Genomic DNA, 27,417 nt, shown 5'->3' with positions numbered 1-27,417 from the left:
CTTGAGATATTTGCAGAAAAAGGGAAATGTCTACAAATGCTTACCGCTGCATCCATTATTTTGAACAATTCATTATAAATGGGTCAACCACTGAAACAAATATTTTAGCAATGCATGAATGATAATGTCTACCAGAGTTGTATTTTGTAATTTCTGTGTTGATATGATGGTGAGATCATTTTTCTTTTCCAGATATACATTTGTGCTGGGTTGCAACTACATTGTATGCTTGGGTGTCTGGAGTGAGACTTGAACCCTTGATTATAAGAGGAAGGTGAAATGGGAACCATTGAACCATGGCTGGCATCGAACAGCCACTGCCCTCCAGAAGCAATTAATTACAGAAACTGATTGAGGTATCATTAAATGGTATTATTAACCCCTTAAACCTCTAATTAATTCGTAAAACTTGATCCAAGCTACCAGATAGATTCATACAGTCATACAGCATGGGAACATATCTTCGGTTCAACTAGTCCGTGCTGACCACATTCCCAAACCAAACTTTCCTGCCATATCCCCACATCCCTCCAAACATTTCTTATTGATGTGCTTATCCAAATGTGTTTTAAAATCTTGGGAAATCACACCATCAGGTAGTATTGAATCAAGGCAATGGGAGTCTTGCCTACCAGGTAGAGTTGGCAGGAGTCCTACATTGTCTCCTTTAGGGAAGGCTTACTGGTTGCCTCTTGGGCACTTAAATGGCCAGGAGGGGACCTTCCCTGGGATCAAAGTCTCCCAGTGAAAATCCCACCCCTTTTTCCTCCACCTAGAGCCTTTGGTCAATCAGAGGTTGGCACTGTCCAGTGCAGACAATGCAAGTGGGATCAGTGGCAGCTGCTGAACCTTGGAAAGGCCCAGAACTACTGAGGGAGGGCATTAAATTCCAACAATTATTGCAGCATTCAGGCAGCAACTTCATGCATGGTGTTGAAACAGGGAAAGAGTTTGAAGCTGAAATTGCTCTCCAAAGTTGTTCTTGGGCTGCAATGGCAAATCTGATGGATGTTCAAAGTCTACGGCCAAGGACAATGTGGAACCATTCCCTATCAGTAACATAACCACAGCAACCTGAATGAGAACTTCTGGGATTCCAATAGAAACGAACCCGTGGAGTGGAAAAAGTCAACAAATATCTTTAGGAAGATGTCAATTGTGAAATTATAGATAACACAGTGGGGGAACACAGCAGGCCAGGCAGCATCAGAGGAGCAGGAAAACTGAATTTTCTGAAGAAGGGTCCCGTCTGAAATGTCAGCTTTCCTGCTCCTCTGATTCTGCCCGGCCTCCTGTGTTCCTCCAGCTCCACACCGTATTGTCTCTGACTCCAGCATTGGCAGTTCTTACTATCTCTCAACTGTGAAATTATGATCACTTACATTAGCTGGTATACATTGAAAAAGTAGAAAGGTATGTTTTAACTGCTTGCAGGAGGAAATTTTGGAGAAATTGTCTCTGTGGGGCCTACCTTCTCCTATTGAACAGTTACATATTTTGCTTCAATAATCATACCCAGTGAGACAAAATATTCGACTTGCTAGTTTACTTCCTCCCTAGGATAACATCGTAAATTTTCCCTGTCCTTTGGACTTGCACATCCTTAAATCCTGCCGATTCCAGAAGGTTGATGTACTCGGAGGCCATTCGTTCTTTCCCTTCTGTCTGTACCAACATGTTCAGAGAGTACAATTGGGCAGTGACAGGGCCAGTCCGGTCCTCATTCAATAATGCTTCAATCAGCAGTACTCCACTGCCTATTTCAGAGAGATGCAAATCATAACATTAATGCATTTTTAAAAAAATCATTTTCTCCAATGCAGTTGGCAGAGAGCCCTCTTGCACCTTCCATTTTACCCTGGCCTGGAATTTCAGCTTGAGAAAAAGCAACATTCACTACAGGAATGGGGCCTCATATACCTTTCTTTTAAAAATTCATTCACAGGATGTGGGCATTGCTGGCTGGGCCAGCATTTATTGCCAGTTTCTAGTTGCTCTTCAGAGCTGCCTCCTTGAACTACTGCACTCCATGCACTGTTGGTAGACCCACAATTCTGTTAAGGTGGGAATTCCAGGATTTTAACCCAGTGACACTGAATATATTTCCAAGTCAGGATGGTGAGTGGCTTGGAGGGGAACTAGCAGGTGGTAGTACTCCCATGTGTCTATCTGCTGCCCTTGTCCTTCTTGATGGTACAATTCACATATTTGGAAGGCACTATCTAAGGAACATTTGTGAGTTACTACAGCACATCTTGTAGATGGTACACACTGCTGCTACTGTACATTGATGGTGGACGGAGTGAGTATTGAATGTGTTAGATGGAATGTCAATCAAATGGACATTGCAGGATTTCTTGTGTGCTGATGGAGCTGCACCCATCCAAGCAAATGAAGACTATTCTATAACACTTATTTGCCTGTGAATTGTAGATGGGATAGGCTTTGGGGAGTCAGGAATTGAGTTACCCACTGAGTTATTCCTTTTGTAACCACTGTATTTATATGGTTAGTTCAGTTTCTGGTCGATGATTTTTTTTCCAGGATCTTGATTGCGTGCCAGTTTTCAGTATTTCAAACAAACAAACTCTTTGCTCTCTAAAGATATCAAACGGGCACTGTTTTTTGGGCCTTAGTTTAAAAACAAGGATGTTCAATGTCAAGTTTCCTACTGAAGATACTCTTGTGTCCTTTAATATTCTGCCTTGTTCTGACTGACCTACCTGGTTTACAAGTTTTGTTAACCCTGTTGAGTAGCTTCAGACATTTGTCCTCAGTCCAGTCATGAATGATTCTAGCAAGAATGTAGAGGTCAGCATCAGGTATAGGATCTTTGAAGAAGTCACCTGTTTTTGAAAAGTGTGTAAGGTTAGGGCTGCTGTATACAGTCATTGATGCCATTAAAAAAATAAATACAGCTGTCACAATGATCTTTCCCTCTTTCTTGAAGTCACTGACACTTACCCATCTCTAATTGTCCTTGATAAAATGATAGCAAGTCACTATCTTGATTACAACTGATTTGATTTGATTTGAATTATTATTGTCACATATACCAAGATACAGTGAAATGTATTATTTTGCAATCCATCCAGACAAACCATACCTTATTCAAGTATATGAGGGTAATAGAACAGAATGCAGAACACAGTGTAACAGCTATAGAGATGATGCGAAGAAAGAATCACTCTAATATATGAGAGGTCCGTTCATAAATCTGGTAATGGCAGAGAAGAAGCTGTTCTTAAATCTGTTGGTATGTGATCTCAAATTTTTGTATTGTCTGCCCAATTGAAGATAGCGGAAGAAATTATAACCTGGGTGGGCGGGGTCTTTGATTATGTCGGCTGCTTTCCTGAGGCAGCAGTAAGTGTAGATGCAGCCAATGGAAGGAAGGCTGGTTTGTGTGATGGACCGGACTGTGTTCACAATTCTCTGTAATTTCTTGGGTCTTTGGATCAAATACCAAATTTCCATACCAAACTGTGATACATCAGATTGGATGATTTTTATGGTGCATTTTTAAAAAATGGTAAAGATCATTGTGGACATGCCAAATTTCCTTCGCCTCCTAACGAAGTAGAGGCATTGTTGTGCTTTCTTAACTTTAGCGTCAATGTGGACAGACCAGGATGGATTGTTGGTGCTGGTTACTGCTAGGAAACTGAAGCTGTCAACCACTTCTGAGTGGTCTGCTAGAGCGTTTCAGAGGGAGGTTAATATCAACTATAATGCAGTGGCTCTGGACTCAGTAAAGATAGTACAGATAACAAATTTCCATCCTTTGAGGATATTAGTGAACAAAAGAATTTTTACAAGAACGCAGTGGTTTTATAGTTACTATTGTGGTCATTAGCCCATTGTGACAGACTTTGTTTTCTCAGTAACTGAACTGAAACTCATGAGGTGTTATGGTGGAGTTTTGAACTTGCATTTTTGATTAATTAGTCAAGTTACACTGTCAATATACTGTAGTATCCCAAGGATTTCTCAAGTTAAACTTGTAAGGTAATACATGGTTCACATGATCTCCTGAGCACATTGAAGAGAAATTTTCCACGATATTCTGGCCCCTTATTGAAACAGTATTTCTGACTCACCCAGAAGATGCCATGACTGTGGGAGGAGGGTCAAGGTGAAGGCCTGGGTGACCAGAAATATCTTCTCATGATGTCCTAGCAAGAATGTGAGGTAGGCATGGTGGACCAGCTGGTCCTCTTCTACGTGCAATAATCTAATTATTCTTATCTCCTTTATTCAGGCTGAAGGAAGTTTTGTAGTATGAGTTTGCCAGGGGATGGTATTAGAGTCTTGCTTTTCCTGATGTGCTTCTCAGTGTGTAGGCGACAATTTCGCAGTTTGCAGATTACAGGAAACTTGCAAGAATTGTAAACTGTGAGCAGGATTTTGTAGAATTCCAAAGCATAGAGACAAATTGCTGGAGTGGCCGGATAGGTGATGGCTTAGGTTCAATGCCGACAAGTGTGAGGTAGTGCATTATTTAGGAGGCACATTGAAAGACAATATAAAGTACAAAGTAAAATTCTAAGAGCGCAAGAACAGAGGAAGCTGGGGGTATATGTGCACAGATCATTGAGATTGAAGGACAGATAGATAGAGCAGTTAATCAAGAAAGCAGTATCCTTGGCTTTAGCAGCCCAGAGTACAAGAGCCAGGAGGTGATGTTGAATAAAAACTGAGAGAACTGCAGATGCTGTAAATCAAAAACAAGAACAGAAAGGGCAGCATCTGCAGAGAGAAATTAGAGTTAACATATTGGTTCAAGTGACCCTTTCTCAGAACTCAAGATGCTGCCAGAACTGCTGAGCTATTCCAGCAAGTTTTGTTCTTGTTTGTGAGGTGATGTTGAAATTGTATAAGACCCTTATTAGACCTCAAGTGAATTCTTCTGCACTGATCGTTATATAGTTCCGATAGGAAGGATGTGAGTATGTTGGAGAGTGTCCAGAAGCAATTTACAGCAGCAGTTCCAGTGATGATGAGCTTCAATTATTCAGACGGATTGAAAAAGTCCCAACTCTTTGGAATGAAGAAGGCTGAGGGGAACTGAGAAAGATTTTCAACATCATGAATGGGTTGACTAGGGTGGATAGGGAGAAATTGTTCCTGATGGTGGCCCAGTGGCTCAGTGGTTAGCACTGCTGCTCACAGCACTAGGGACCTGTGTTCGATTCCACCTTTAGGCAACTGTCTGTGCGGAGTTTGCACATTCTCCTCGTGTCTGTGTGGGTTTCCTCCAGGTGCTCTGGTTTCCTCCCACAGTCCAAAGATGTGCAAGTTAGGTGGATTGGTCATGCTAAACTGCCCTGGTGTTCAGGGATTTGTAGATGGGGTGGGATGCTGTGAGGGTTGATGTGGACTTGTTGGGCCAAAGGGCCTGTTTCCGAACTGTAGGGATTCTATGATCATAAAATAAACAAAATGAGACAGCATAGATTTACAGTGATTTACGAAAAGAGCAAATACTTTGTGAGGGGGAAGAAAAAAACTTTTCCCTTCAGTGAATAGTTAGAGTATGGAATGCACTGCCTGGAAATGTGGTGGAGGCAGGCTCAACTGGAATAATCAAGAGGACATTGGAAGATCATTTGGACAGAAATAGTGTGCAGGGATATGAGATTGGCTCTGGCTAATGATGCACATTTGAACAGCCTTTTCAGTCATAATGAGCTGAGCATCTTCGTCTGTATTAGAATCACTTTTATGATTCTATGATATGAGTTCTTCAGGAGTGAGTTTCCGCCATCATTTCAGTCAAATCCTGTCTTCAAAGACATTCTCAGAATGCATGTTTAAGCACACACAGAGTACAGAGAGAACCAGCCATTTGGATACAGAACTGGCTCAAAGGTAGGAACAGAGGGTGGTAGTAGACGGTTGCTTTTCAGACTGGAGGCCTGTGACCAGCCGTATGCCACAAGGATCAGTGCTAGGTCCACTGCTTTTTGTTATTTACATAAATGATTTGGATGTGAACACAGGAGGTATGGTTAGTAAGTTTGCAGATGATACCCACATTGGAGGTGTAGTGGACAGCGAAGAAGATTACTTCAGAGTTCAATGGGATCTTGATCACATAGGCCAATGGGCTGAGGAGTGGTAGATGGAGTTTAATTTAGGTAAATGTGAGGTGCTGCACTTTGGAAGGCAAATCAGGGCAGGAAATATACACTTAATGATAAGACCCTGGGAAGTGTTGCTGAACAAAGAGACCTTGGAGTGCAGGTTCATAGCTCCTTGAAAGTGGAGTTGCAGGTAGACAGGATGGTGAAGAAGGCATTTCATATGTTTGTCTTTATTGGTTAGTGCATTGAGTGGAAGAGTTGGGAGGTTATGTTGCGGCTGTACAGGACATTGGTTAGCCACTAATTCTGGTCTCCCTGCTACGGGAAGGGTGTTGAGGTTATTTGGCTCGCTGGCCGAAGGGTGTAATGAAACTTGAAAGGGTTCGGAAAAGATTTACAAGGATGTTGCCAGGGTTGGAGGGTTTGAGCTATAGCGAGGGGCTGAATAGTCAGGGGCTGTTCTCCCTGAAGCATCAAAGGCTGGAGAGTGACCTTATAGAGGTTTATAGAATCATGATGGCGTGGATAGAGTGAATAGTCAAGGTCTTTTTCCCAGGGTAGTGGAGTCCAAAACATGAGGTCATAGGCTCAAGGTGAGAGGAGAAAGATTTAAAAGGGGCAATTTTTCATACAAAGGTGGTGTGTGTTTGGAATGAGCTGCCAGAGGAATTGGTGGAGGCTGGTACAATGACAATATTTAAAAAGGTTTAGATTTTAGCACACATTGATTATCAATAAAACAAGAAGACTGCTTTGGCATTACTGCTGCATGTTTATGTAATCAATTGATTGGCAATACAGACACATTTAGTGGCACTGCTGCTTCAGAGTGCAGTTGTGTTCAATTTCACCCTCAGATGACTGTCTGTGTGGAGTTTGTACATTCGCTCTCACGGTGTGAGTTTCCTCTGGGTGCTCTGATTTCCTCCCACAGTCCAAAGATGTGCAGATTAGGTGGCTTGGCCATGCTAAATTGCCCACAGTGTCTAGGGATATGTAGATTAGGTGAATTAGTCAAGGGATATGCAGGGTTATAAGGTAGATGGGTAGGTCTGGGTGGGATGCTCTTTGGAGTGTCAGTGTGGATTTAATAGGCCAAATGGCCTGCTTCCACGCTATGGGGATTCAATATTAGCAAATGGGACTGATGTTGGAATGGTTCTTGTGAAAACTTATTTGGCAGAGAATGGGAAATAAATATAATAAAATGTGAGGCTGGATGAACACAGCAGGCCAAGCAGCATCTCAGGAGCACAAAAGCTGACGTTTCGGGCCTAGACCCTTCATCAGAGAGCTCTCTGATGAAGGGTCTAGGCCCGAAACGTCAGCTTTTGTGCTCCTGAGATGCTGCTTGGCCTGCTGTGTTCATCCAGCCTCACATTTTATTATCTTGGAATCTCCAGCATCTGCAGTTCCCATTATCTCTGGGAAATAAATATAGCCTGCTGTGATGTTTTTGGTCACATTAAAATGTTGAAGGAAGGATGTTTTTGTAGTTTAGTGTATTTTTTCCCCAGTGCTTAATCAATGTTGCTTTTTCGTAGTTTGTTACTGTACATAGAACATTACAGCACAGTACAGGCCCTTCGACCCTCGATGTTGTGCCGACCTGTCATACCAATCTCAAGCCCATCTAACCTACACTATTCCATGTACGTCCATATGCTTGTCCAATGACGACTTAAATGTACCTAAAGTTGGCGAATCTACTACCGTTGCAGGCAAAGCGTTCCATTCCCTTACTACTCTCTGAGTAAAGAAACTACCTCTGACATCTGTCCTGTATCTTTCACCCCTCAATTTAAAGCTATGCCCCCTCGTGCTTGCCGTCACCATCCTAGGAAAAAGGCTCTCCCTATCCACCCTATCTAACCCTCTGATTATTTTATATGTTTCATTTAAGTCACTTCTCAACCTTCTTCTCTCTAACGAAAACAGCCTCAAGTCCCTCAGCCTTTCCTCGTAAGACCTTCCCTCCATACCAGGCAACATCCTAGTAAATCTCCTCTGCACCCTTTCCAAAGCTTCCACATCCTTCTTATAATGCAGTGTCCAGAACTGTACACAATACTCCAAGTGCGGCCGCACCAGAGTTTTGTACAGTTTCACCATAACCTCTTGGTTCCAGAACTCTATCCCACTATTAATAAAAGCTAAAACACTGTATGCCTTCTTAACAGCCCTGTCAACCTGGGTGGCAACTTTCAAGGATCTGTGTACATGGACATCGAGATCTCTCTGCTCATCTACACTGCTAAGAATCTTACCATTAGTCCTGTACTTTGCCTTCTGGTTACTCCTACCAAAGTGCATCACCTCACACTTGTCTGCATTAGACTCCATTTGCCACCTCTCAGCCCAGCTCTGCAGCTTATCTATGTCTCTCTGCAACCTACAGCATCCTTCATCACTATTCACAACTCCACCGACCTTAGTGTCGTCTGCAAATTTACTAACCCATCCTTCTACGCCCTCATCCAGGTCATTTATAAAAATGACAAACAGCAGTGGACCCAACACCGACCCTTGTGTTACACCACTAGTAACTGGTCTCCAGGATGAACATTTCCCATCAACTACCACCCTCTGTCTTCTTTCAGCCAGCCAATTTCTGATCCAATAGTAAGTAATAGTAAAAGTCTTAAAACTCAGAATCTTGTCCTGTGCTTCTTTTTTGTCAATCATTTGGAATTAAAATATTATTTTAAAATATTGTTTGCTTCTCACATGATTGTTACGGCCACAACAGCCAGCTTCAACTCTGCACCCACTTTCTAATGAGGATTTATTCCTTTAAGTGGGAAGGGTGGCTAATTTGCTCTATCTTTAGAAGGGAACAAGGATTAGTTGTAGCTGCTGCTGCATCCACTACAGAATATCTTGAGGGTGTATAAAAATGCAAGCACTTTCCACTTCTTCCTTTCAGACATACATTTAATTTGAAGAACAATGATTCATTGTAGCAGCAAGCTTTCAAGAGGGAGATACATGGAATTGCTAGGGCTGAACAGGTCAAAGAAATAGGTTGAAAGGAAGAACAGGGTACACAGTTGGGTGATCAGTTATGATCATATTGAATGGCAGAGCAGGCTTAAGAGCTGAATGGTCTACTTCTGCTCCTATTTTATATGTTTTGATGTTTTATAAGTTTACCACAGCAAAATACAAGACTTTTCACAAGAATGATTATCAACAGGATTTGAGGTATGCAAATTCATCAGAAAAATTATTTTCCCTTCATCATTTCCACTGGCAATTCAAGAGGATGGTTCCTGACAAATATTTTTGCTTAAAAAGGAAACCTACCTTCTCAGAAGGGAAAGTCAGTGCAACCAGTGAATGGAACACATTGGTTCAACTTGTCTTTTCGCGCTTCAAAATGATGAGCCACAGGGTCATGCAACACAGAAACAGACACTTCATTCCAACCGGTCCATTCCAACCATAATCCCAAAACTGAACTACCTGCCTTCTCCTGGCCCATAACCGTCCAAACTTTTCCTATTCATTAACTTATCCGAATGTCTACTGAACATTGTAATTGTATCTACAGTCACCACTTCCTGAGGAAGTTCATTCCACATGTGAGCCAAACTCTGGGTGAAAAATTTGCCCCTCATGTCTTTTAAATCTCTCTCCTCTCACCTTAAAAATATGCCCCCTCAACTTGAAATCCCCCACCCTTGGTAAAAGCCACCTACCATTAACCCTATCTATACCCCTTATGATTTTATAAGGTCACCCCTCAATCTCCTACACTCCAGGGGAAAAATATGATCAGTAGATTTATTTCTGATGTTTTAAAAAAAAAACTTGTATCTTTTCTCTCTGGATTTGTTTTTAGGTAAGTTGGAAAAGGTCAATAAATTCTTATCTTGCCACTGGTAGCCATACACAGAGATTGAGTTTGGCTTGCAAGCCTGAATGAAGTAAAGGAGAAAATAACCTTTAAGTGCTTGGAGCATCCAAGCAGACATTGAACTGAAAAATACCATGCCGAGGAATTCAGATATATGTGGGGGCCAGGATGCTGGGAACAGAATGGGGGTCATCCTCATGGTTCGAAATTGTGGAGTAAATCCAGGGCAAGGAAAGTCTAATTCTTCTAAATTCAGGAGGCCCTGCTGCCCCAGGCAGTGAAACTGTCATTTACTGAAAAGATTGGACTGCAATGGAAGAGGTTGTGAGCTAGATGAGACAATTGGTAGGTAAATTAACTGGTCAATACTAACTGCCCTAGTTTCTGCCAGGAGGGTTAGGTCCAAAATTGATGCCACATTTTGGACAAATGTTACCATTCCTCCAAATATTTAGTATTTCACTGAATTAGAAATAGTATACTAGAAGGTCAGAAAATATAGAGAAACATTTTAAAGCAATTTACTCATAATCTTCCACAAGTGGATACAAGTTGATGAACTTGTAGGCCACTGAAAGATTAATACAAAGACCCAGTGGTGACATTAGCTTATGCTTATGTTGCAGGGTACATGTTAAAATGTAGATTTCATTACGAGGGATGGGATGCAAAGAATGGGTCAGTGCTTGCAACTGCACCAAAGGAGAGACAGTGCCTTTGTGGTAATGTCACTAGGTTAATAATAAACCAGAGCCAGGAGATATGGCTTCAGTTCTCACCACAGCACCAGAAGCTGGTGGAAATGAATGAACAAGTCTGGAGTACAATGCTAGTCTCAGTCATGGTAACCACGACAGCTACCATTGGTTGTTATAAAACCTCATCTGGTTCACTCAAGCCCCTTTAGGGAAGGAAATCTGCTGTACTTACCAATCCTTAATTTTGTGACACCAAATACACACTGATCTGATTACCTATTAACTACCATTTGCAATCTCAGTTCAAGGTGATTGAGAATGCGCCCAGAGACCATGAAAATTGAAAAGACATGTCCAGATGGGGTGTTTTCTAATGGGTTTAGATAGTTGATTATTTCATCATATTCAAAGGAAAGAAAGTGCAGGAGAATTTTAGAGGGCTTGGAGATTTGGTGTAGAACATGGAACACAGAACACTACAACGCAGTACAGGCCCTTCGAGTCTCAATGTTGTGCCGACTTGTGAAACCAATCTGAAGCCCACCTAAACCATACTATTCCCTTATTATCCTTTTGTTTATCCAATGACCATTTAAATGCCCTTAAACTTGGTGAGTCTACTACTGTTGCAGGCAGGGCATTCCACGCCCTTACTTCTCTCTGAGTAAAAAACCGACCTCTAACATCTGTCCTATATCTATCATCCCTCAATTTAAAGCTATGTCCCCTCCTGCTAGCTATCACCATCCGAGGAAAAAGAGTCTCACTGTCCACCCTATCTAATCCTCTGATCATCTGGTGTGTCTCTATTAAGTCACCTCTTAACCTTCTTCTCTCTAATGAAAACAACCTCAAATCCCTCAGTTTTTCCTCATAAGACGGTCCCTCCATACCAGGCAACATTCTGGTAAATCTCCTCTGCGCCCTTTCCAATGCTTCCACATCCTTTCTATAATGCGGCAACCAGAATTGTACGCCAGAGTTTTGTACAGCTGCAGCATAACCTCATGGCTCTGAAACTCAATCACTCTACCAATAAAACCTAACATACTGTATGCCTTCTTAACAACCCTATCAACCTGGGTGGCAACTTTCAGGACTCTATGTACATGGACACTAAGATTTCTCTGTTCATCCGCACTACCAAGAATCTTACCATTAGCCCAGTACTCTGTATTCCTGTTACTCCTTCCAAAGTGAATCACCTCACACTTTTCCGCATTAAACTCCATTTGCCACCTCTCAGCCCAGCTCTGCAGCTTATCTATGTCTCTCTGTAACTTGCAACATCCTTCCGCACTATCCACAACTCCACTGACTTTAGTGTCATCTGCAAATTTACTAACCCGTCCTTCTACGCCCTCATCCAGGTCATTTATAAAAATGACAAACAGCAGTGGCCCCAAAACAGAACCTTGCGGTAGACCTCTAGTAACTGAACTCCAGGATGAACATTTCCCATCAACTACCACCCTTTGTCTTCTTACAGCAAGCCAATTTTTGATCCAAACCGCTAAATCACCCTCAATCCCATGCCTCTGTATTTTCTGCAATAGCTACCGTGGTGTCTATGTTCTGAAGCAGAAAGCTTGGTAAAGTGTGCTGCTAGATAAGAGATTCTTTAGAATATTCTGGATTGAAACACTGTAAAGTAATGTCAGTTCCATCCCTTATCCTCCCACAAGGGTCCTTAATCCCTTCCCCATCAAAATGTCTGACTGACCTGTCAGGTACCCTTGTCCTTCATGAGACTGCTTGTAGTTCCTAGCAGCTGCCACTATGGAGTTGTGGCATTGCTGAGACAATTCAGTTGATGGTCAAGCAGGTGAGCTAACAACTTGGTGAGGGCAGGACTTCCTGCTCCTGATGTGCAGAAGTCCAAAAAATACCTCTTTTAAAGGTGCTTTCAGGATAAAATTGGTCTGGGATCTGTCTGTGTGGCTTTGGAGGGATTGTGAATACTTCACCCCTCGAAATCCCCGGAAATTCAGCCCAGGGGTCCCAAAGTTCTCGCTATTGGTACGTTGACCCACCTCATAGTTGGGTCAGCTTTGGTCTAGTGGTTAGAAGCTGTTGGCAATAGTTAGACAAGAGCTCCATTGTCACTGTACCATGAAGCACTGTAATGCTGAAATGTGTGGAGAGTGTTAATCTAAAAATTACTATCGAGCAATTCCTCTGGTTATGTATACCTTCATGAAATGTAATCCGTTTCTCATGTGGAGACACAAAGTGATTTCTTGCCATTTCTAGGACTTTAGGAAGGTCATAGATGGTTACCGTTGACTGTGGATATGCAGAGATACATTCCTTAGCTATTGCACCAGTACATCCTTCAAAACAGACAGAAAGAAAAATAAAATCCAAAAGTTGCCCTTTTAAATTAAACATTGGTATTGTTTTATAGAGTTCTTTTCATCATTAAATAACACCTCCCCCCCACAGATGTAGCAATTATGCGAATAAAATGATATCAAGATCATGAAGGATAGGTTTATCACGACAGTGTTAAACAGAATTAGATCAAAGCTCCCTGCCAACTGCAGTCATACATAGCACAAAGGAAGATGGTTGTGTTTGCTGGAGATCAGTCATCTCAGCCACAGGGCATCCTGTCAGGAGTTTCTCAGGGTAGTGTCCAAAACACATGCACCTTCAGCTGCTTCCCTCCATCCTACCTTCCTTCCCTCTCAAAGTCAGATGTCGGAATGTTAGCTGATGATTACACAATGTTCAACGTCATTTGTGACTCGTCAGCCTCTAAGGAGTCCCATGTGTTCAAATACAGCAAGACCCGGACAACATCCAGGCTTGCGCTGATAAGTGGTAAGTAACATTTTTTGCAACAATGTATGCCAGGTGACAACCACCATCAACAAGGGATTTTCCAATCATCGCTCCTTGTCATTCAATGGCATTACCATCACTGAAACCCCCACAATCAACATCCTTGGTGACACCATTGACCAGGAACTGAAATGAACCATCTATGTAGATATTGTGGCTTTAAATCTTAGCTGGGGGCATGGCTAGTTCTGGCACACAAATCTGCGGTGCTCTTATCACAATGTTGCTGGAGCCCATAACCTGGAGTCCAGTGCCTTTAGCCATTTTTCTATATCAAATGGGGTGAATGAAATTGGCTGAAAATTGGCTGATAATTGGCTTCTGAGGTACTGGGGATTTCAGTTGGAGGCAGGTATGGATGATCTGCTTGGCACATCTGGCTGAAAATGGATGCAAATGTTTCAGCCTTATTCATCCTAAAGAAGGGTCACACCAGACTCGAAGTTCTAAATCTGTTTTCTCTCCGCAGATACTGCCAGACCTGCTCAGTTTCTCCAGCAATTTCTGATTTTTCTGTATTCACAGCTCTTCATTATATTTTACTGCAGCCTTATCTTTTGCTTTGATATGCTGGACTCCACCATCGTTGAAGCTTCCTCCTCCTCCTCCTCCAGTGAATCTTCTAATTGCTCACCATTCATGACTAGATACAGCAGGGCTGCAGAGTTTAGATCCAATGCACTGATAGTGGGAATTACTTGTTCTATGAAGCGCATGTTGTTTTCATTGTTTGGCATGCAAATGGTCCTGTGCTGTAGTGTCACCTCAGTTTTAGGTATGCCTAGTGCTCCTGTTGACATGACCTATTGAGTTCTTCCCTATGTGACTGTTGGATTGCGGGTCAATTATAATTTGGGGTGGACAAGTGTAATTGAGTGGAGTGGGTGATCTTGGAGACAATCACTGAGGTAGGGAGCAATGAGGACATGGAGGGACTTAAGACTGAGGTTTAACTAGAGTGGGAGCCTAGGGTACCAGTGAACCCTCAGTAAACTTCTCTGTGAAACTTGTAACATTCATCTAATATTTTAAAGCATGTTAACATGAGCATATTCAGCAAGAAGATGAAGGAAGTGAGCCAAAATAATCTCAATAGCAGGTCAAAGGGAGGGGAAAACTGATAATCAAATCCCCATGATGAGTGGGGCTCGGGAATGGTATCAAAGAGAAAGGAACTAGCTAAATATAAAAATATCAAACATTTTTAAGTTCCTTGAAAGAGAGCATTTTGAAAAAGAAACTAACCGCCAAGATCTACGATGTGGGTAAAAATGGAAAGATCAAAGGCCACGACCACATCTTTTCCACAAATATTCCATATTGAATTCATCAGCTGCATGAATTTCAGCATTTCCTCCTCGGATCTATGGTATCAAAACGTTAATGTATTAACATAAAACTATACCATCAGTATGAAAATGTATGCCTCAACACTGCAGTATTCCAACTCTTTGTTACTTTAAGAGAGAACAGAAAGGCAGCGTTGGGGCCACACGCCGTCTCAGTGTTTAGCACTGCTGCCATGCAACACCAGGAACACAGGTTTGATTCCACCATCGGGCAACTGTCTGTGTGGAGGTTGCACATTCTCTCTGTGTCTCTGTGGGTTTCCTGCGGGCACTCTGGTTTCCTCCCACAGTCCAAAGATGAGCGGGTTAGGTGCATTGGCCGTGCTAAATTGCCCATAATGTCCAGGGATGTGCAGCTTCGGTGGGTTATGGGGGATGGGTCTGGGTGGGATGCTCTGAGAGTCAGCATGGATTAGTTGGGCAGAAGGGCCTGTTTCCACACTGTAGGGATTCAGTGATTTGATCAACAAAGAGAACAGTTTCAAACTATTTTGGTGTAGAGGGATCTGAATGTTGTCATGAATTGCAGAAAACTAGTATGCAGGTAACAGCAGGCAATAATGAAGGTGAGATAAGTCCATGGAGGCCAGCATCCCATCAACAAGTCATCCTTTATTTACATGTGGTGAGTCCTTGACACTGATCCAGCTCTCTCAGAGCCAGCTGTCAGAGTGAGCAGAACCTCTGACACACTTGTTTTTATCTGTCAGCCAGGGCTTCCCGATTGGACAAGATTAACAGCCTCAATCAGGGAACTCATATTCTATGAGGGCCACTTGGCTGACCTTGTTACAATCACTATAGAAAGCAAATGGAATGTGGCCATTTATTGCTAAAGGAGAGAACATAAAAGTAGGGAAATGTTGCTGTAACTTTCCTAAGCATTAGTTAGATCGCACCCGGGGTATTGTGTACAAATTTAATCCCCTTACATGGGAGGGATATAGTTGCAATGAAGGCAGTTCAGAGAAGGTTAACAAGATTGATGAGGAGATTATCTTTATGAAGAAAGATTGAGCAGTTTAGGCCCATACTCTTTGGAGTTTAGAAAAATGAGAGGTAATCGAATTGAGGGATATAAGATGCTAAACAGGATTGACAAAGTAAATGTAGAGAGAATGCTTCTTCTTAATGAGTAATGTGGAATGTGACATTATAGTTTCAGACTAAGGAGTGGCAGATCTAAAACGGATGAGGAGAAACTATGGAATCCGTTATCCTAGAATATGGTGTATACTGAGGCTTTGAGCAAATTTAATGAGGAGATAGACATATTTTTAACTTGTAATGGGAAGGAAAGTAGAGCTGAGGCTGCAATGAGATCAGTCATGATCCTAATAAATGGTGGAGCTGGCTCAAGAAGCTGAATTGCCCAATCTTGTTACCAGTTCTTATGTTTTGAAAAATGCATTGGTAATTACACATGAGGATAGAACTTCCTTAATAGATGACCTGAGAAATAACAGCAACTCCCACAGATTTTGAATTGTTAAAGTGACGGCAAAAGTGTGGGAGTCAGAAGGTAACAGTGTGATCATAGCTGATCATTCAACTCCCTGCTTTTAATCTATAAAACTCTGAAGGATTTGCCAGGGAAGACACTAGCTGAGGAGATCCGACACACCTGTCACGATCTCAGGATAAGAGGTCTTTGACTTAGGACTGCAATGGGGACAGATTCCTTCATGTGAAAGGCACAATAATGCCTTTCTTCCTCAGGTGCCTCGGGAAATTTGGCATGACCATCAGGTCCCTCACCAACTTTGAAAGCAAACTGTCCCGGTGCATAATGGCCTGGTAATGCAACTGCTCTGCCTAGGACCGTAACAGACTACAGAAGGTTATGTGCACAGCCTAGACCATCACGGAAGCCAACCTTCCAACCATGGACTCCATTACACGGCTCGCAGCCGCGGAAAGGCTGTCAACATCATCAAAGACCCATCGCACCTCAGTAATGACTTTTTATAACCTCTTCCATCAGGCAAGAGATACAGAAGCCTGAACACGTGCACAAGCAGACTCAAGAACAGCTTTCTCGTGGCCGTAATTAGACTGATGAATGGACTCTCTAACTCAAATAACGCTGATTTCGCTAACGTTAATCTTGTCTAGTGCACACCCTGTGCAATAGAACCTGTACGCCCCTGTTGAAGTCTTTTTGATCTGTACAACCTCGCTTACTCTGATCTGCCTGACAGCTCGTAAACAAAGCTTTTCAGTGTACTTCAGTAAGCGTGACAATAACTCAATCAACAATGTTCAAAGTCCCCAGGAGATTGTAAATGTTTCACCATTTTAGTGGTGGGATAGATGGCTCTCTTATTTCTTGGAGAACCAGGGATATAAGGAGCTGAAGCTGAAGATTAGCCATGATCGTATTGAATGAAGGACTATATGGTCTACTCATGTCCCTTTTTTTCATGCTCTTCTTGTGTTGAACAGATTTGAACAGTCAGAAACTTAAAGTTTTGTGAGATCAGTTCCAAAGATCCGGTCTAAAATGGCATGCACTTAAATCATGGAAAACTCTAGTTTCAGTGCATATCAGAGACATGTATGCGATGCAAGGAAAATACAGCAGAGTTATTTCACATTCTGTTTACAGACAGTTCTGCCTTTTCTCTTTTGCCCAGTTGAATTGTGGTTGTTAAGGGGTTTGAAGAGCACCACAGAACGTTTTAGAAACCTACCTATAGAGAGTTTCAAATAGGTCCTTAGGAGAAATACCAAATGCTCTCTCATACTGGTTTTTCCCTTCCCTGAAGTGAAACATTGAAAGAGAAATGATAATGCAGAAATACATGACGTGAGAAAACCTTTAATAAGTCAAAAAAATTAGATTTGGTGAAGTCCAATTTTTATCTCATGCTTTTTATGGGACATAGCACTATAGAATCTTATAGCACACAAGGTGGCCATTTGGTCCATCATGCCTGTGCTAACCCTTTGGAAGAGTTATCCGATTTATGTCATTCCTCTCCCCTGTCAAGTGGACCTCTCCCAGCCCAGCAATTTTTATTTTTGCTGTTTAAGTCTGAATCCACTAATTTTTTGTCAGCTGCTGTTAAATCTGCCACCATCGCCAATTTTGACAGCGCGCACACAGATTGTGAACATTGGTTGGGTGAGAAAAGAAATGTTTTCTCAACCATCTGCAGGTTACCAAATACTTTCTCATCCCTCTTCTCTGAGAAAGTGAGTATATCCCCCACCCCCTCGCTAAATTTACACCATTTTCCGAACTGAGCCAGTTACAAAGGGATGTGTGAGGAGGACACGAACCGTTCTCTCTCCCTTTAGGCAAACAAATTACCTGAACACGCAATTATCTCCCTGCCAGCCCAGCTGTGACAGAGCACTGCAGGTGCTAATGCAAATTCATTTATGTTTTAATGTGTCTTAAAATAATGACCCAAATTTTAATGGAACAATGTACTTTTAATGAATGTACAAAATCTGTCTCACCTGACAGCATCATTCAGGAAGGCAAAGCAATGGTAGATAGTCTGTGAATAATAAGCCATCGAATAGTAGAGTGTTCTGGGACTTGCCTTGGTCAGGTAGACTTGAGACAGATCTGTATTACTGTACAAGACTATAAATTGGAAAATGAATTATCATATTTATTTATAATGACTTCTTTATGTCTATATGATGTGCAGCTGCTTGAATTTTTTTTAAGCTGATTTTTTAACTTTAATTCTAAAATAAAAGTAGGAAATTGTATTCTATTTCTGTCCAAGATAAATATATTAATTCTCATGCATTCTGTCCTAACATAGGACCTTTATGTGTTACCCCATTCAGATATCGATCAATGCTCCCTTGATGAGTGAACAAAATGAGTACTAATGATATAATCTGTGATAGAGATAGATAGGTTACTCTCCAACCATCAACATATCAAGGTACAGAAGCAGAGAGCTTGGGGACAAGAGAGCCTGGGGCAGGGGGAAAATGGGTAATTGTTTACTTTTCACAAGGTTGGGTTCAAAGCATTAACACGTTATTCTTCCACTCACACAACTGATTCTGTGAAAGAGAGTGGCATTTCTGAGAGTGAAAAGTCAGTTGGACTTTTGAAAAAAACTCTTGGCTGGAGTGGACTTTGTTGCTTATCCCTAATTGCCCTTGAACTGTGCAGCTCACTAGGCTTTTCACAAAGCAGCTAACCATCAAATTACATTGAATTTAGCCTTTAATTAATAACTAAGACCATAAGACTACAATATATAGGAGCAGAAGTATGCCATTCTGCCCACTGAGTCCACGCTACCATTTCACAAGATAATTGTTGACCTGATAATCCTCAAATTTATTTTGCTGCAATTTCCCACAACTCAGTTCCCTTAATGAATAAAAATCTGTCTCTTTCAGCCTTGAATATATATAATGACCCAGCCTCAACATCCTCTGTAGTAAGGAATTCTACAGATTCACCACCTTCTAAGGGTAAAAATTCCTTTTTTTTTATCTTAAAAGGGCAACCTTAAACTGATGCCCTTTGGTTTTTGGCTCTTCCAAAAGGTGGAACAAACTTTCCACATCTACCCTGTGAAGTCTCTGAAGAATCTTAAATGTTTTATTAAGATTACCACTCATTCTCCTCAACTCCATTGAGTACAAGCCCAACCTACACAATCTCTCCTGTTAAGGCTGTCCCTGTGTACCCACGATCAGCCAGTGAACAATTTCTGGACTGTCTCCAAAGCCAGGATATCTTTCCTTAGATAACAGGACAAAAACTGTTTTCAGTAGACTAGCAGCAGTCTTTCTCCTTGCACTGTCTTCAGAAGAGATAATAATGCATTTTTTTCAGGTTTTACAGTTATTCTACTTCTGGACTTGAGAGTCTCAGTTTAAGTCCTATCTGCCAGCAGTATGTGATAATACGAAAAGAAATTCAAATGTATAAACTCTTGTCTGAGCTATACTTGGCACAAATTTCCCTGATTGTTGGAACTAGTTGGCACCCACATTAATACAGCACTGAACCCCCCCACTTTCAACATCCTGATGGTTATCATTGACCCAAAACTCAACTGGACTCACCACATAATCACGGTTGCTACAAGAGCAGGTCAGAAGCTAGGAATAATGCAGCAAGTAACTCACCTCCTGACTCTCCAAAGCCTGTCCACCATCTACAAGGCACAAGTCAGGAGTATGATGGAATACTCCCCACTTGCCTGGATGAGTGCAGCTCCAACAACACTCAAGAAGATTGACATCATCCAGGACAAAGCAACCCATTTGATTGGCACCACATCCACTCCCTCCTCCACTGTCAATCAGTCAGTAGCAGCAGTGTGTAGTATCTACAAGAAGCACTACAGAAATTCACCAAAGATCCTCAGACAGCTCCTTCCAACCCCACGATTACTTTCATCGAAAATGACAAAGGTGGCAGATAAATTGGAACACCACCACCTTCAAGATCCACCGCGTCCCCCCTCCAAGCCACTCACCATCCTGACTTGGAAATATATCACTGTTCCTTCACTGTCACTGGGTCAATTTTCTGGAACTCCTTCTCTAATGACATTGTGGGTCAACCCACTGCAGGACAGCTGCAACAGTTGAAGGTGGCGGCCCTCCAACACCTTCTCAAGGGCAACTAGGGATGGGTAATAAATGCTGGCCAGCCAGGGATGTTGACATCCAACAAATGAATAAAGTGAAAAAAAAGGCATTGACAGGAACACGTGAGAACAAGAGTCATGTGTGTATTAATAATAATGCACAGAAGGAATTCGTTGTAAATTAAATATACTTGCATTACTCTAAATACAAACAAAAAGTCCTATAAATTGTTAACCCCATCTCTTCAGGCACTCACTTACACAAGCACACGAACACGGAAAAATCTCAAAATATATTGGCAGTGGAAAACGTCAAGAAGTTGATTACCCTCGCCTTGGTGCTGTTTGACTTGTAACAGTTGTAGCCCAACACAAGCAGTGAGGAGTCTGTCCATGCCATCAGTACTGGTGCCAAGCCTCTCTGCAACCGCATTGGAAGGGAGGGCCCCTTCATTCTCCAGCAGATCAAATACTCCCAGCTCACAGGCAGCAAACATGGTCTACAACCAGAATTCATTTGGAAGTAGGTGAGAGCAGTGTATCAGTCAGTTTCATTCCTAATTTCTTGTCCTCTGCGCTTAATAGTGTTTTTTTCTCCCGAACGAGCCATAAAATGGAGAATCTGTCTGCATGGTAGACTACTTAATAAGGTTAAATCACATGGAATTCAGGGGAGCTAGCCAATTGGATACAACATTGGCTTGAAGGTAGAAGACCTTCAAGAGGGTAATGGCAGAGGGTTGTCTTTCAGACTGGAGGCCTATGACCAGTCGTGTGCCACAAGGATCTTTGTTGGGTCCACTGTTTGTCATCATTTATATAAATGACTTGGATGTGAATATAGGAGGTATGATTAGTAAGTTTGCAAATGACAGCAAAGTTGGTGGTATAGTGGACAAGAAAGAAGGCTATTAAAGAGTACAACAGGACCTTGATCAGATGGGCCAATGGTATGGCAAATGGAGTTTAATTTAGATAAAGAGATAATGGGAACTGCAGATGCTGGAGAATCCGAGATAAAAAAGTGTGGGGCTGGATGAACACAGCAGGCCGAGCAGCATCTAAGGAGCACAAAAGCTGACGTTTCGGGCCTGGACCCTTCATCAGAAAAGAGGGGTGGGGAGAGGATTCTGAAATAAATAAGGAGAGAGAGGGAGGTTGACTGAAGATGGATTGAGGAGAAGATCGGTGGAGAGGAGAGTATGGGGGCGGGGGAGGTAGGGAGGGGATAGGTCAGTCCGGGGAGGATGGACAGGTCAAGGGTGCGGGATGAGGTTAGTAGGTAGGAAATGGAGGTGCGGCTTGAGGTAGGAGGAGGGGATAGGTGATAGTAAGAACAGGTTAGACAGGTGGGGATGAACTGGGCTGGTTTAGGGATGCAGTGGGGGAAGGGGAGATTTTGAAGCTGGTGAAGTCCACATTGATACCATTGGGCTGCAGGGTTCCCAAGCGGAATATGAGTTGCTGTTCCTGCAACCTATGGGTGGCATCATTATGGCACTGCAGGAGGCCCAAGATGGACATGTCGTCTAAGGAATGGGAGGGGGAGTTGAAATGGTTCGTGACTGGGAGGTGCAGTTGTTTACTGTGAACCGAGTGTAAGTGTTCTGCAAAGCGGTCCCCAAGCCTCCGCTTGGTTTCCCCAATGTAGAGGAAGCCACACCGTGTACGGCGGATGCAGTATACCACATTGGCGGATGTGCAGGTGAACATCTGCTGGATGTGGAAAGTCATCTTCGGGCCTGGGAGGGGGGTGAGGGAGGTGGTGTGGGGACAGGTGTAGCACTTCCTGCCCCCATCCTCTCCCCATCCCCCTTTTCTGATGAAGGATCTAGGCCCGAAACGTCAGCTTTCGTGCTCCTAAGATGCTGCTTGGCCTGCTGTGTTCATCCAGCCCCACACTTTGTTAATTTAGATAAATGTGGGGAGTTGCATTTTAATAAGTTAAACCAGGACAGGAATTATACAGACAATGATAGGGCTTTGGGAGTGTTGAACACAAACACCTAAAGGTGAATATTTCCCTGAAAGTGGAGTTGTTGGTATACAGAGTGGTGAAGAGGTATTTGGCATGCTTGCCGTCATCAGTCAGTCCGTTGAGTATAGGAGTTGGGATGGCATGTTGTGGCTGTACAGGACATTGCTTAGGCCACTTTTGGAATACTGCGTTCAATCTGACGTCCCTGCTATAGGAAAGATATCATGAAAGTTGAAAGGGTTCAGAAAAGATTTACAAGGATGTTGCCAGGATCGGAGAGTTTGAGCTATAGGGAGAGGCTGGATGACCTGGGGCTATTTTCCCTCGAGCATCAGATGCTGAGGAGGTGATGTATAGAAGTTTGAAAATCATGAGGGGCATTGAAAAAGTGAATAGACAAAGTCTTTTTCTCACTGTAGGGGAGTCCAAAACTAGAGGGCATAGGTCTAAGATGAGAGGGGAAAGATATAAAAGGGACCTGGATGACAACATTTTCCACATAGAGGGTGGGTGCATGTACAGAATGAGATGCCGGAGGAGGTGGTGGGGGCAGGTACAATTACAACATTTAAAAGGCATTGGAAGGGTACCTGAATCGGTAGGGTCCAGAGGGATATTGGCCAAATGCTGGCAAATGGGGCTCAATTAATTTAGGGTATCTGGTCAGCATGGACCACAGGATTTGTTTTCATGCTGTACAATTCTATGATTCTAAACAAAATCAAAGATCTCTCCACATTATTTGTAAAAGTACATGAGAGTTTTCCCCAATACTTCTTGCTTAAAATCTTCTAAAACCAGATTACTGTCTATGGGAGGTTTTTCTTTCATTCTTTCATGGGACATGGGTGTCATTGGCTGGGCCAGCATTTGTTGGCCATTCCTATTTGTCCTGTGAAGGTGGTGCTGAGTTGCCTTCTTGGAGTCTGTGCTATGGGCTGATTCACAATGCCATTAGGATGGAATTTCAAGCTTTTGATCCAGCGACAGAGAAGGAATGGTGACATATTTCGAAGTCAGGATGGTGAGTGGCTTGGAGGAGAACTTGCAGGGGAACATGCAATCGGAGAATGCTAGTTCATCCATTCAAAGATACCTTGTCACTAATCCGGACCTCTCCATTGTCAGTGCCTGGCTTTGAGTACTTTCAGCCTTTATTTTAAAATTTTCCTTTTCATTTTAAATTTCCAGTATGTATTCTGCTCCTGCACCTGAATTTTCCAGTGTAACCTCACTTTGTTTGATTTTGTACTACTTGCCCAATTTGTAATTTACTTTGGCATAATTCTTTATAATCATTCACTAACATTAACATTTTAATAAAGAACTTGATTCATGATTTCTTGTCCAGGCTGAAAAAAAGCTTTTAATTTTCTCAATAACAGAGGTCTCTTCTATCCATTACTTCCAATGTTTCTCAGGGATCAGAACCAGGCATACTGTATGAGTGTATTACATACCATATTTAATTATTTGTGTATATCTAGGCCAGAGGGCACTCAAGAGTCAACTACATTGCTGTGGATTTGAAGTCACATATTCATAGATTCCATATAGTTTGGAGGTAGGCCATTAGGACCAAGGGGCCCACACCGACCTTCTAAAGAGCATCCCACCCAGACCCAGACCCATGCCCCTACTCTGTTCCTATAACCCTGCAATTCCCATGGCTAATGCACCTGACCAACATGTCCCTGGACACTACAGACAATTTAGCATAGCCAATCCACCTAACCTGCACATTTTTGTGACTGTAGGAGGAAGCCAGAGCTCCTAGAAGAAACCCACGCAGACATGGGGAGAATGTGTAAACTCCACAAACATTGTTACCCAAGGGTGGAATCCCTGGCACTGGGGCAGCTGTGCTAACCACTGAATCACCGTATCATCTCTTTTTTAAAGTCAGAAACAAAAACAAAAACCTACACAGCGGACCGCATAAGGTTGGCAGATTTCCTTCATTAAATGGCATCAGTGAACCAGATTGGGTTTTGTGACAATAGTTATATGTTTTTTAATTCCATAACTATATTGCTGCAATCAAATTTCACCATCTGTCATGATGGGATGTGAACCGCCATTCCCAGAGCATTAGTCTAGCTGTCTAGATTACTAGTCCAGTGACATAACCACAAACTTCATCAGCAAAACAGCCCATTTGTCTAACTGGCTGATGTCAGCATTTTGTGAAATACTCAAACAACTTCTTAGCCTTCTTCATCCAACCTGACCTGGAAAGCCTTCAATTCTTTTCTTCTTTATGTACTTATTTAACTGATGCTTAAATCCATCCATGCTTTTTGCCTTTATGAGGTCACAAGTTTTATATTGCAACTAGAAAGCACATCTAGCTAAATTCATATTTGCATTAATTCATGACTATCTTGTATTTATGAACATAACATCTATAATCATGAAAGTGGAAATATTTTCTCCACAGGCAGCCTAGCAAACATACCATTAAAATGACTATTAAGTTACCTCTCAGCTTTGTCTGACAGTATAATGAGAACATCACAGAATTTGATCTTTTTTTTCCATTGTTTTTATTCCACTGGATTGGCTGTATTGTTGAACATTCGATTGGATTTGCTGATTGATGTTCTGTATTGGTTTGACTTGTATTCAGTGACTATTCTAGGTTGCTTTCAGCTTCATCTCTTACCTTCTCAACATCAATCACAGATGGCATGTACTGTTTTACTTTACTTCTTAAAAGGAAGTATAGTGGTTCTGTACATTCGCTGCTTCTTCTGCCCAGTTACACATTTTTCCTACTTAATTTAGCAATTCTTAAACTGCCATTTACATTTTCACTACCCCTTGTGTCTTAGCATCATTTGCAAATCTGATTGATAGGTGTCGAGTTTAGGGTTCAGGAAGGACATACTAGCCCTGGAGCGTGTCCAGCGGAGATTCACACGGATGATCCCTGGAATCGTAGGTTTAACGTATGATGAACAGCGAAGGATCCTGGGATTGTACTCATTAGACTTTAGAAGGTTATGGGGAGATCTTATTAGAAACTTACAAGGTAATGTATGGCTTAGAAGGGGTGGACGCTGGGAAGTTGTTTCCATTAGGTGGGGAGACGAGGACCCATGGGCACAGCCTTAAAATTAGAGGGGGTAAATTTAAAACGGAAATGAGACGACATTTCTTCAGCCAGAGAGTGGTGGGCTTGTGGAATTCATTGCCACGGAGTGCAGTGGAGGCCAGGACATTGGATGCCTTCAAGGCAGAGATCGACAAATTCTTGATCTCAGAAGGAATCAAGGGCTACGGGGAGAGTGCAGGGAAGTGGAGTTGAAATGCCCATCAGCCATGATTTAAATGGCGGAGAGGACTTGATGTGCCAAATGGCCTTACTTCCTCTCCTATGTCTTACAGTCTTATGAAGTGAAGACTGCACTGGTTCTTTGGTGGCACTTAAATTGTATCCTATGTAACTCTTCTTGCAGGTACCCTGTTCTTTCCACTGTTCAGTTGATCTCAAGTTTCCCTGAATCCACAGAGCTTTGAGCACATTAACAGCCCTTCATGTCAAACTTCAAAAATATTTTTCTGCAGGCCAACCTGAGCTCTTTCCTCAGAAGGTCAATCAAGTAGGATCCTCTCATTGTAAACTCAGGCTCTTATTTCTCTTGAAGTCATTGGAAATAAGAATGCAGCGAGATATAAAACCAGGTCTTTGATTTGCTATCATCCACTTTCAACAAGTGCATAAAGTCAAAATGTGTCAAATCTAATCAATTGGAAAACATATCTAGAGAGCAGCATTATAAATGCTTACTTTCCCACCTCGGTGGGATCTTGGCCTACCTTAGAAATGAGAAATCCATCCATATAGTTTAACAGCTTCTGAGGATATTCAAGTTCCTGTTTGGATAGTTCCATTGTAAAATTTGCACCAGCAACTCAATACTTCAGAGTTGAAAGTTTTCCACCAAATTAGCAGTTCATCGATGTAACTTTCAGAAATTTTACTCTCACAGGCACAATAAAATGATTGTGTTTGATTCACTGGCTGTGGAGGTACTAATCCCAGACGTCTTTCTAATCATTTAAGGAGATTATAGCCACACGTGATTCTGTTCTGACATTATCACTTTGGTTATTAGGATCCTTATCTTAGCAGGTCTTCAAGAAAAAACCAAATGAAATTTCATCTAAGGCAGAGTTTTATAAGCCCCTCATAGTCTGAATCAGATTAAAGAATTGGAGGGTACTGGATGCCAAGAATGTTTGTGGCCTCTCTTTTTTGAAACAGTTGATCACATAATTGTTCCATACTCTTAGACAGGAGACAGTAGCAGTGTCACAGGATTAGTAATCTACAGGAACAAGCCAATTCCCTAGAGATATGGGTTCAAATCCCACCATGGCAACGAGTGGAATTTGAATTAATTTATTAATTCAACTAATTAATCAAAAACCAATCTAGATTGAAAGCCAATCTCACAGGAACAGGCGTAGGCCTTTTAGTATGTTGAGCCTGCCCCAATACTGAGTATGATCATGGCTGATCAAATACTTCAATGCCTTTGACCCACCCATCCCCATGACCCTGTACATCATTGGCAATCAGAAATCTCTACTTTCAACATAGTCAAAGACAGAGCTTCCACAACACTGTGTGGTGGAGAATGTCAAAAGTTATCAACTCTCTGAGTAAAGAGAATTATCTTTTCAGACGTGAGTGTATTCTCCCTTATTTTAACATGGTGCCTCCTGGTTCTATACAACTCAACCATGGGAAACATCTTACCTGCATCTTTCCTACTATCTCTTTAAGTACTTTGCAAGTTTCAATAAGGTTACCCCTCATTTTTTTTGAAACTCTAGCGTTCACAATCTCTCTCCATAGAACAGTCCTGAGATCTCAGGAATAAGTCCAATGAACCTCTGTCACACTCCCACTATGACAATAGTATCTTTGCTGAGATAAGGAGACCACAAGTGCATACAATCCATTAGGTGTGGTCTAACCACGCTCCCATATCATTGCAGCAAGT

The 27,417-nt window shown here is 42.1% G+C and overlaps 1 protein-coding gene across 3 annotated transcripts; it reads right to left on the bottom strand.

Annotated features, from left to right (window-relative positions):
- asmt (acetylserotonin O-methyltransferase) lies at positions 1-26,424 on the bottom strand. Of its 3 annotated transcripts, XM_048533181.2 has the most exons (8): positions 26,225-26,424; positions 20,753-20,924; positions 18,308-18,437; positions 17,533-17,601; positions 14,736-14,854; positions 12,836-12,976; positions 2,724-2,846; positions 1-1,757 (listed from the first exon to the last, which is right to left on the bottom strand). In XM_048533181.2, exons 1-8 carry the CDS (start codon positions 26,297-26,299, stop codon positions 1,546-1,548), a joined length of 1,041 nt encoding a protein of 346 aa, XP_048389138.1. In that variant the 5' UTR covers positions 26,300-26,424; the 3' UTR covers positions 1-1,545. The 3 variants fall into 3 exon arrangements, with proteins under 3 accessions (XP_048389138.1, XP_048389140.1, XP_048389139.1); XM_048533183.2 differs by lacking the exon at positions 12,836-12,976; XM_048533182.2 differs by lacking the exon at positions 17,533-17,601.
- Positions 26,425-27,417: the final 993 nt, after the last annotated feature.

The sequence above is a fragment of the Stegostoma tigrinum genome, chromosome 6 (genome assembly GCF_030684315.1).
Source record: "Stegostoma tigrinum isolate sSteTig4 chromosome 6, sSteTig4.hap1, whole genome shotgun sequence".
NCBI classification, from domain to species: Eukaryota; Metazoa; Chordata; class Chondrichthyes; order Orectolobiformes; family Stegostomatidae; genus Stegostoma; species Stegostoma tigrinum.
Note: the sequence above shows the minus strand (reverse complement) of the source record. Positions and strands in the feature narration are given on the sequence as shown.

Coding starts and splice junctions, on each gene's coding strand:
- asmt (XM_048533181.2), bottom strand. CDS start 26,299: ATGGAACTATCCAAACAGGAACTTGAATATCCTCAGAAGCTGTTAAAC. Junction 12,977..14,735: donor CCACATCGTAGATCTTGGCG/GTTAGTTTCTTT, acceptor TCTGTTTTGAAG/GATGTACTGGTGCAATAGCT. Junction 1,758..2,723: donor TAACAAAACTTGTAAACCAG/GTAGGTCAGTCA, acceptor TCTCTGAAATAG/GCAGTGGAGTACTGCTGATT.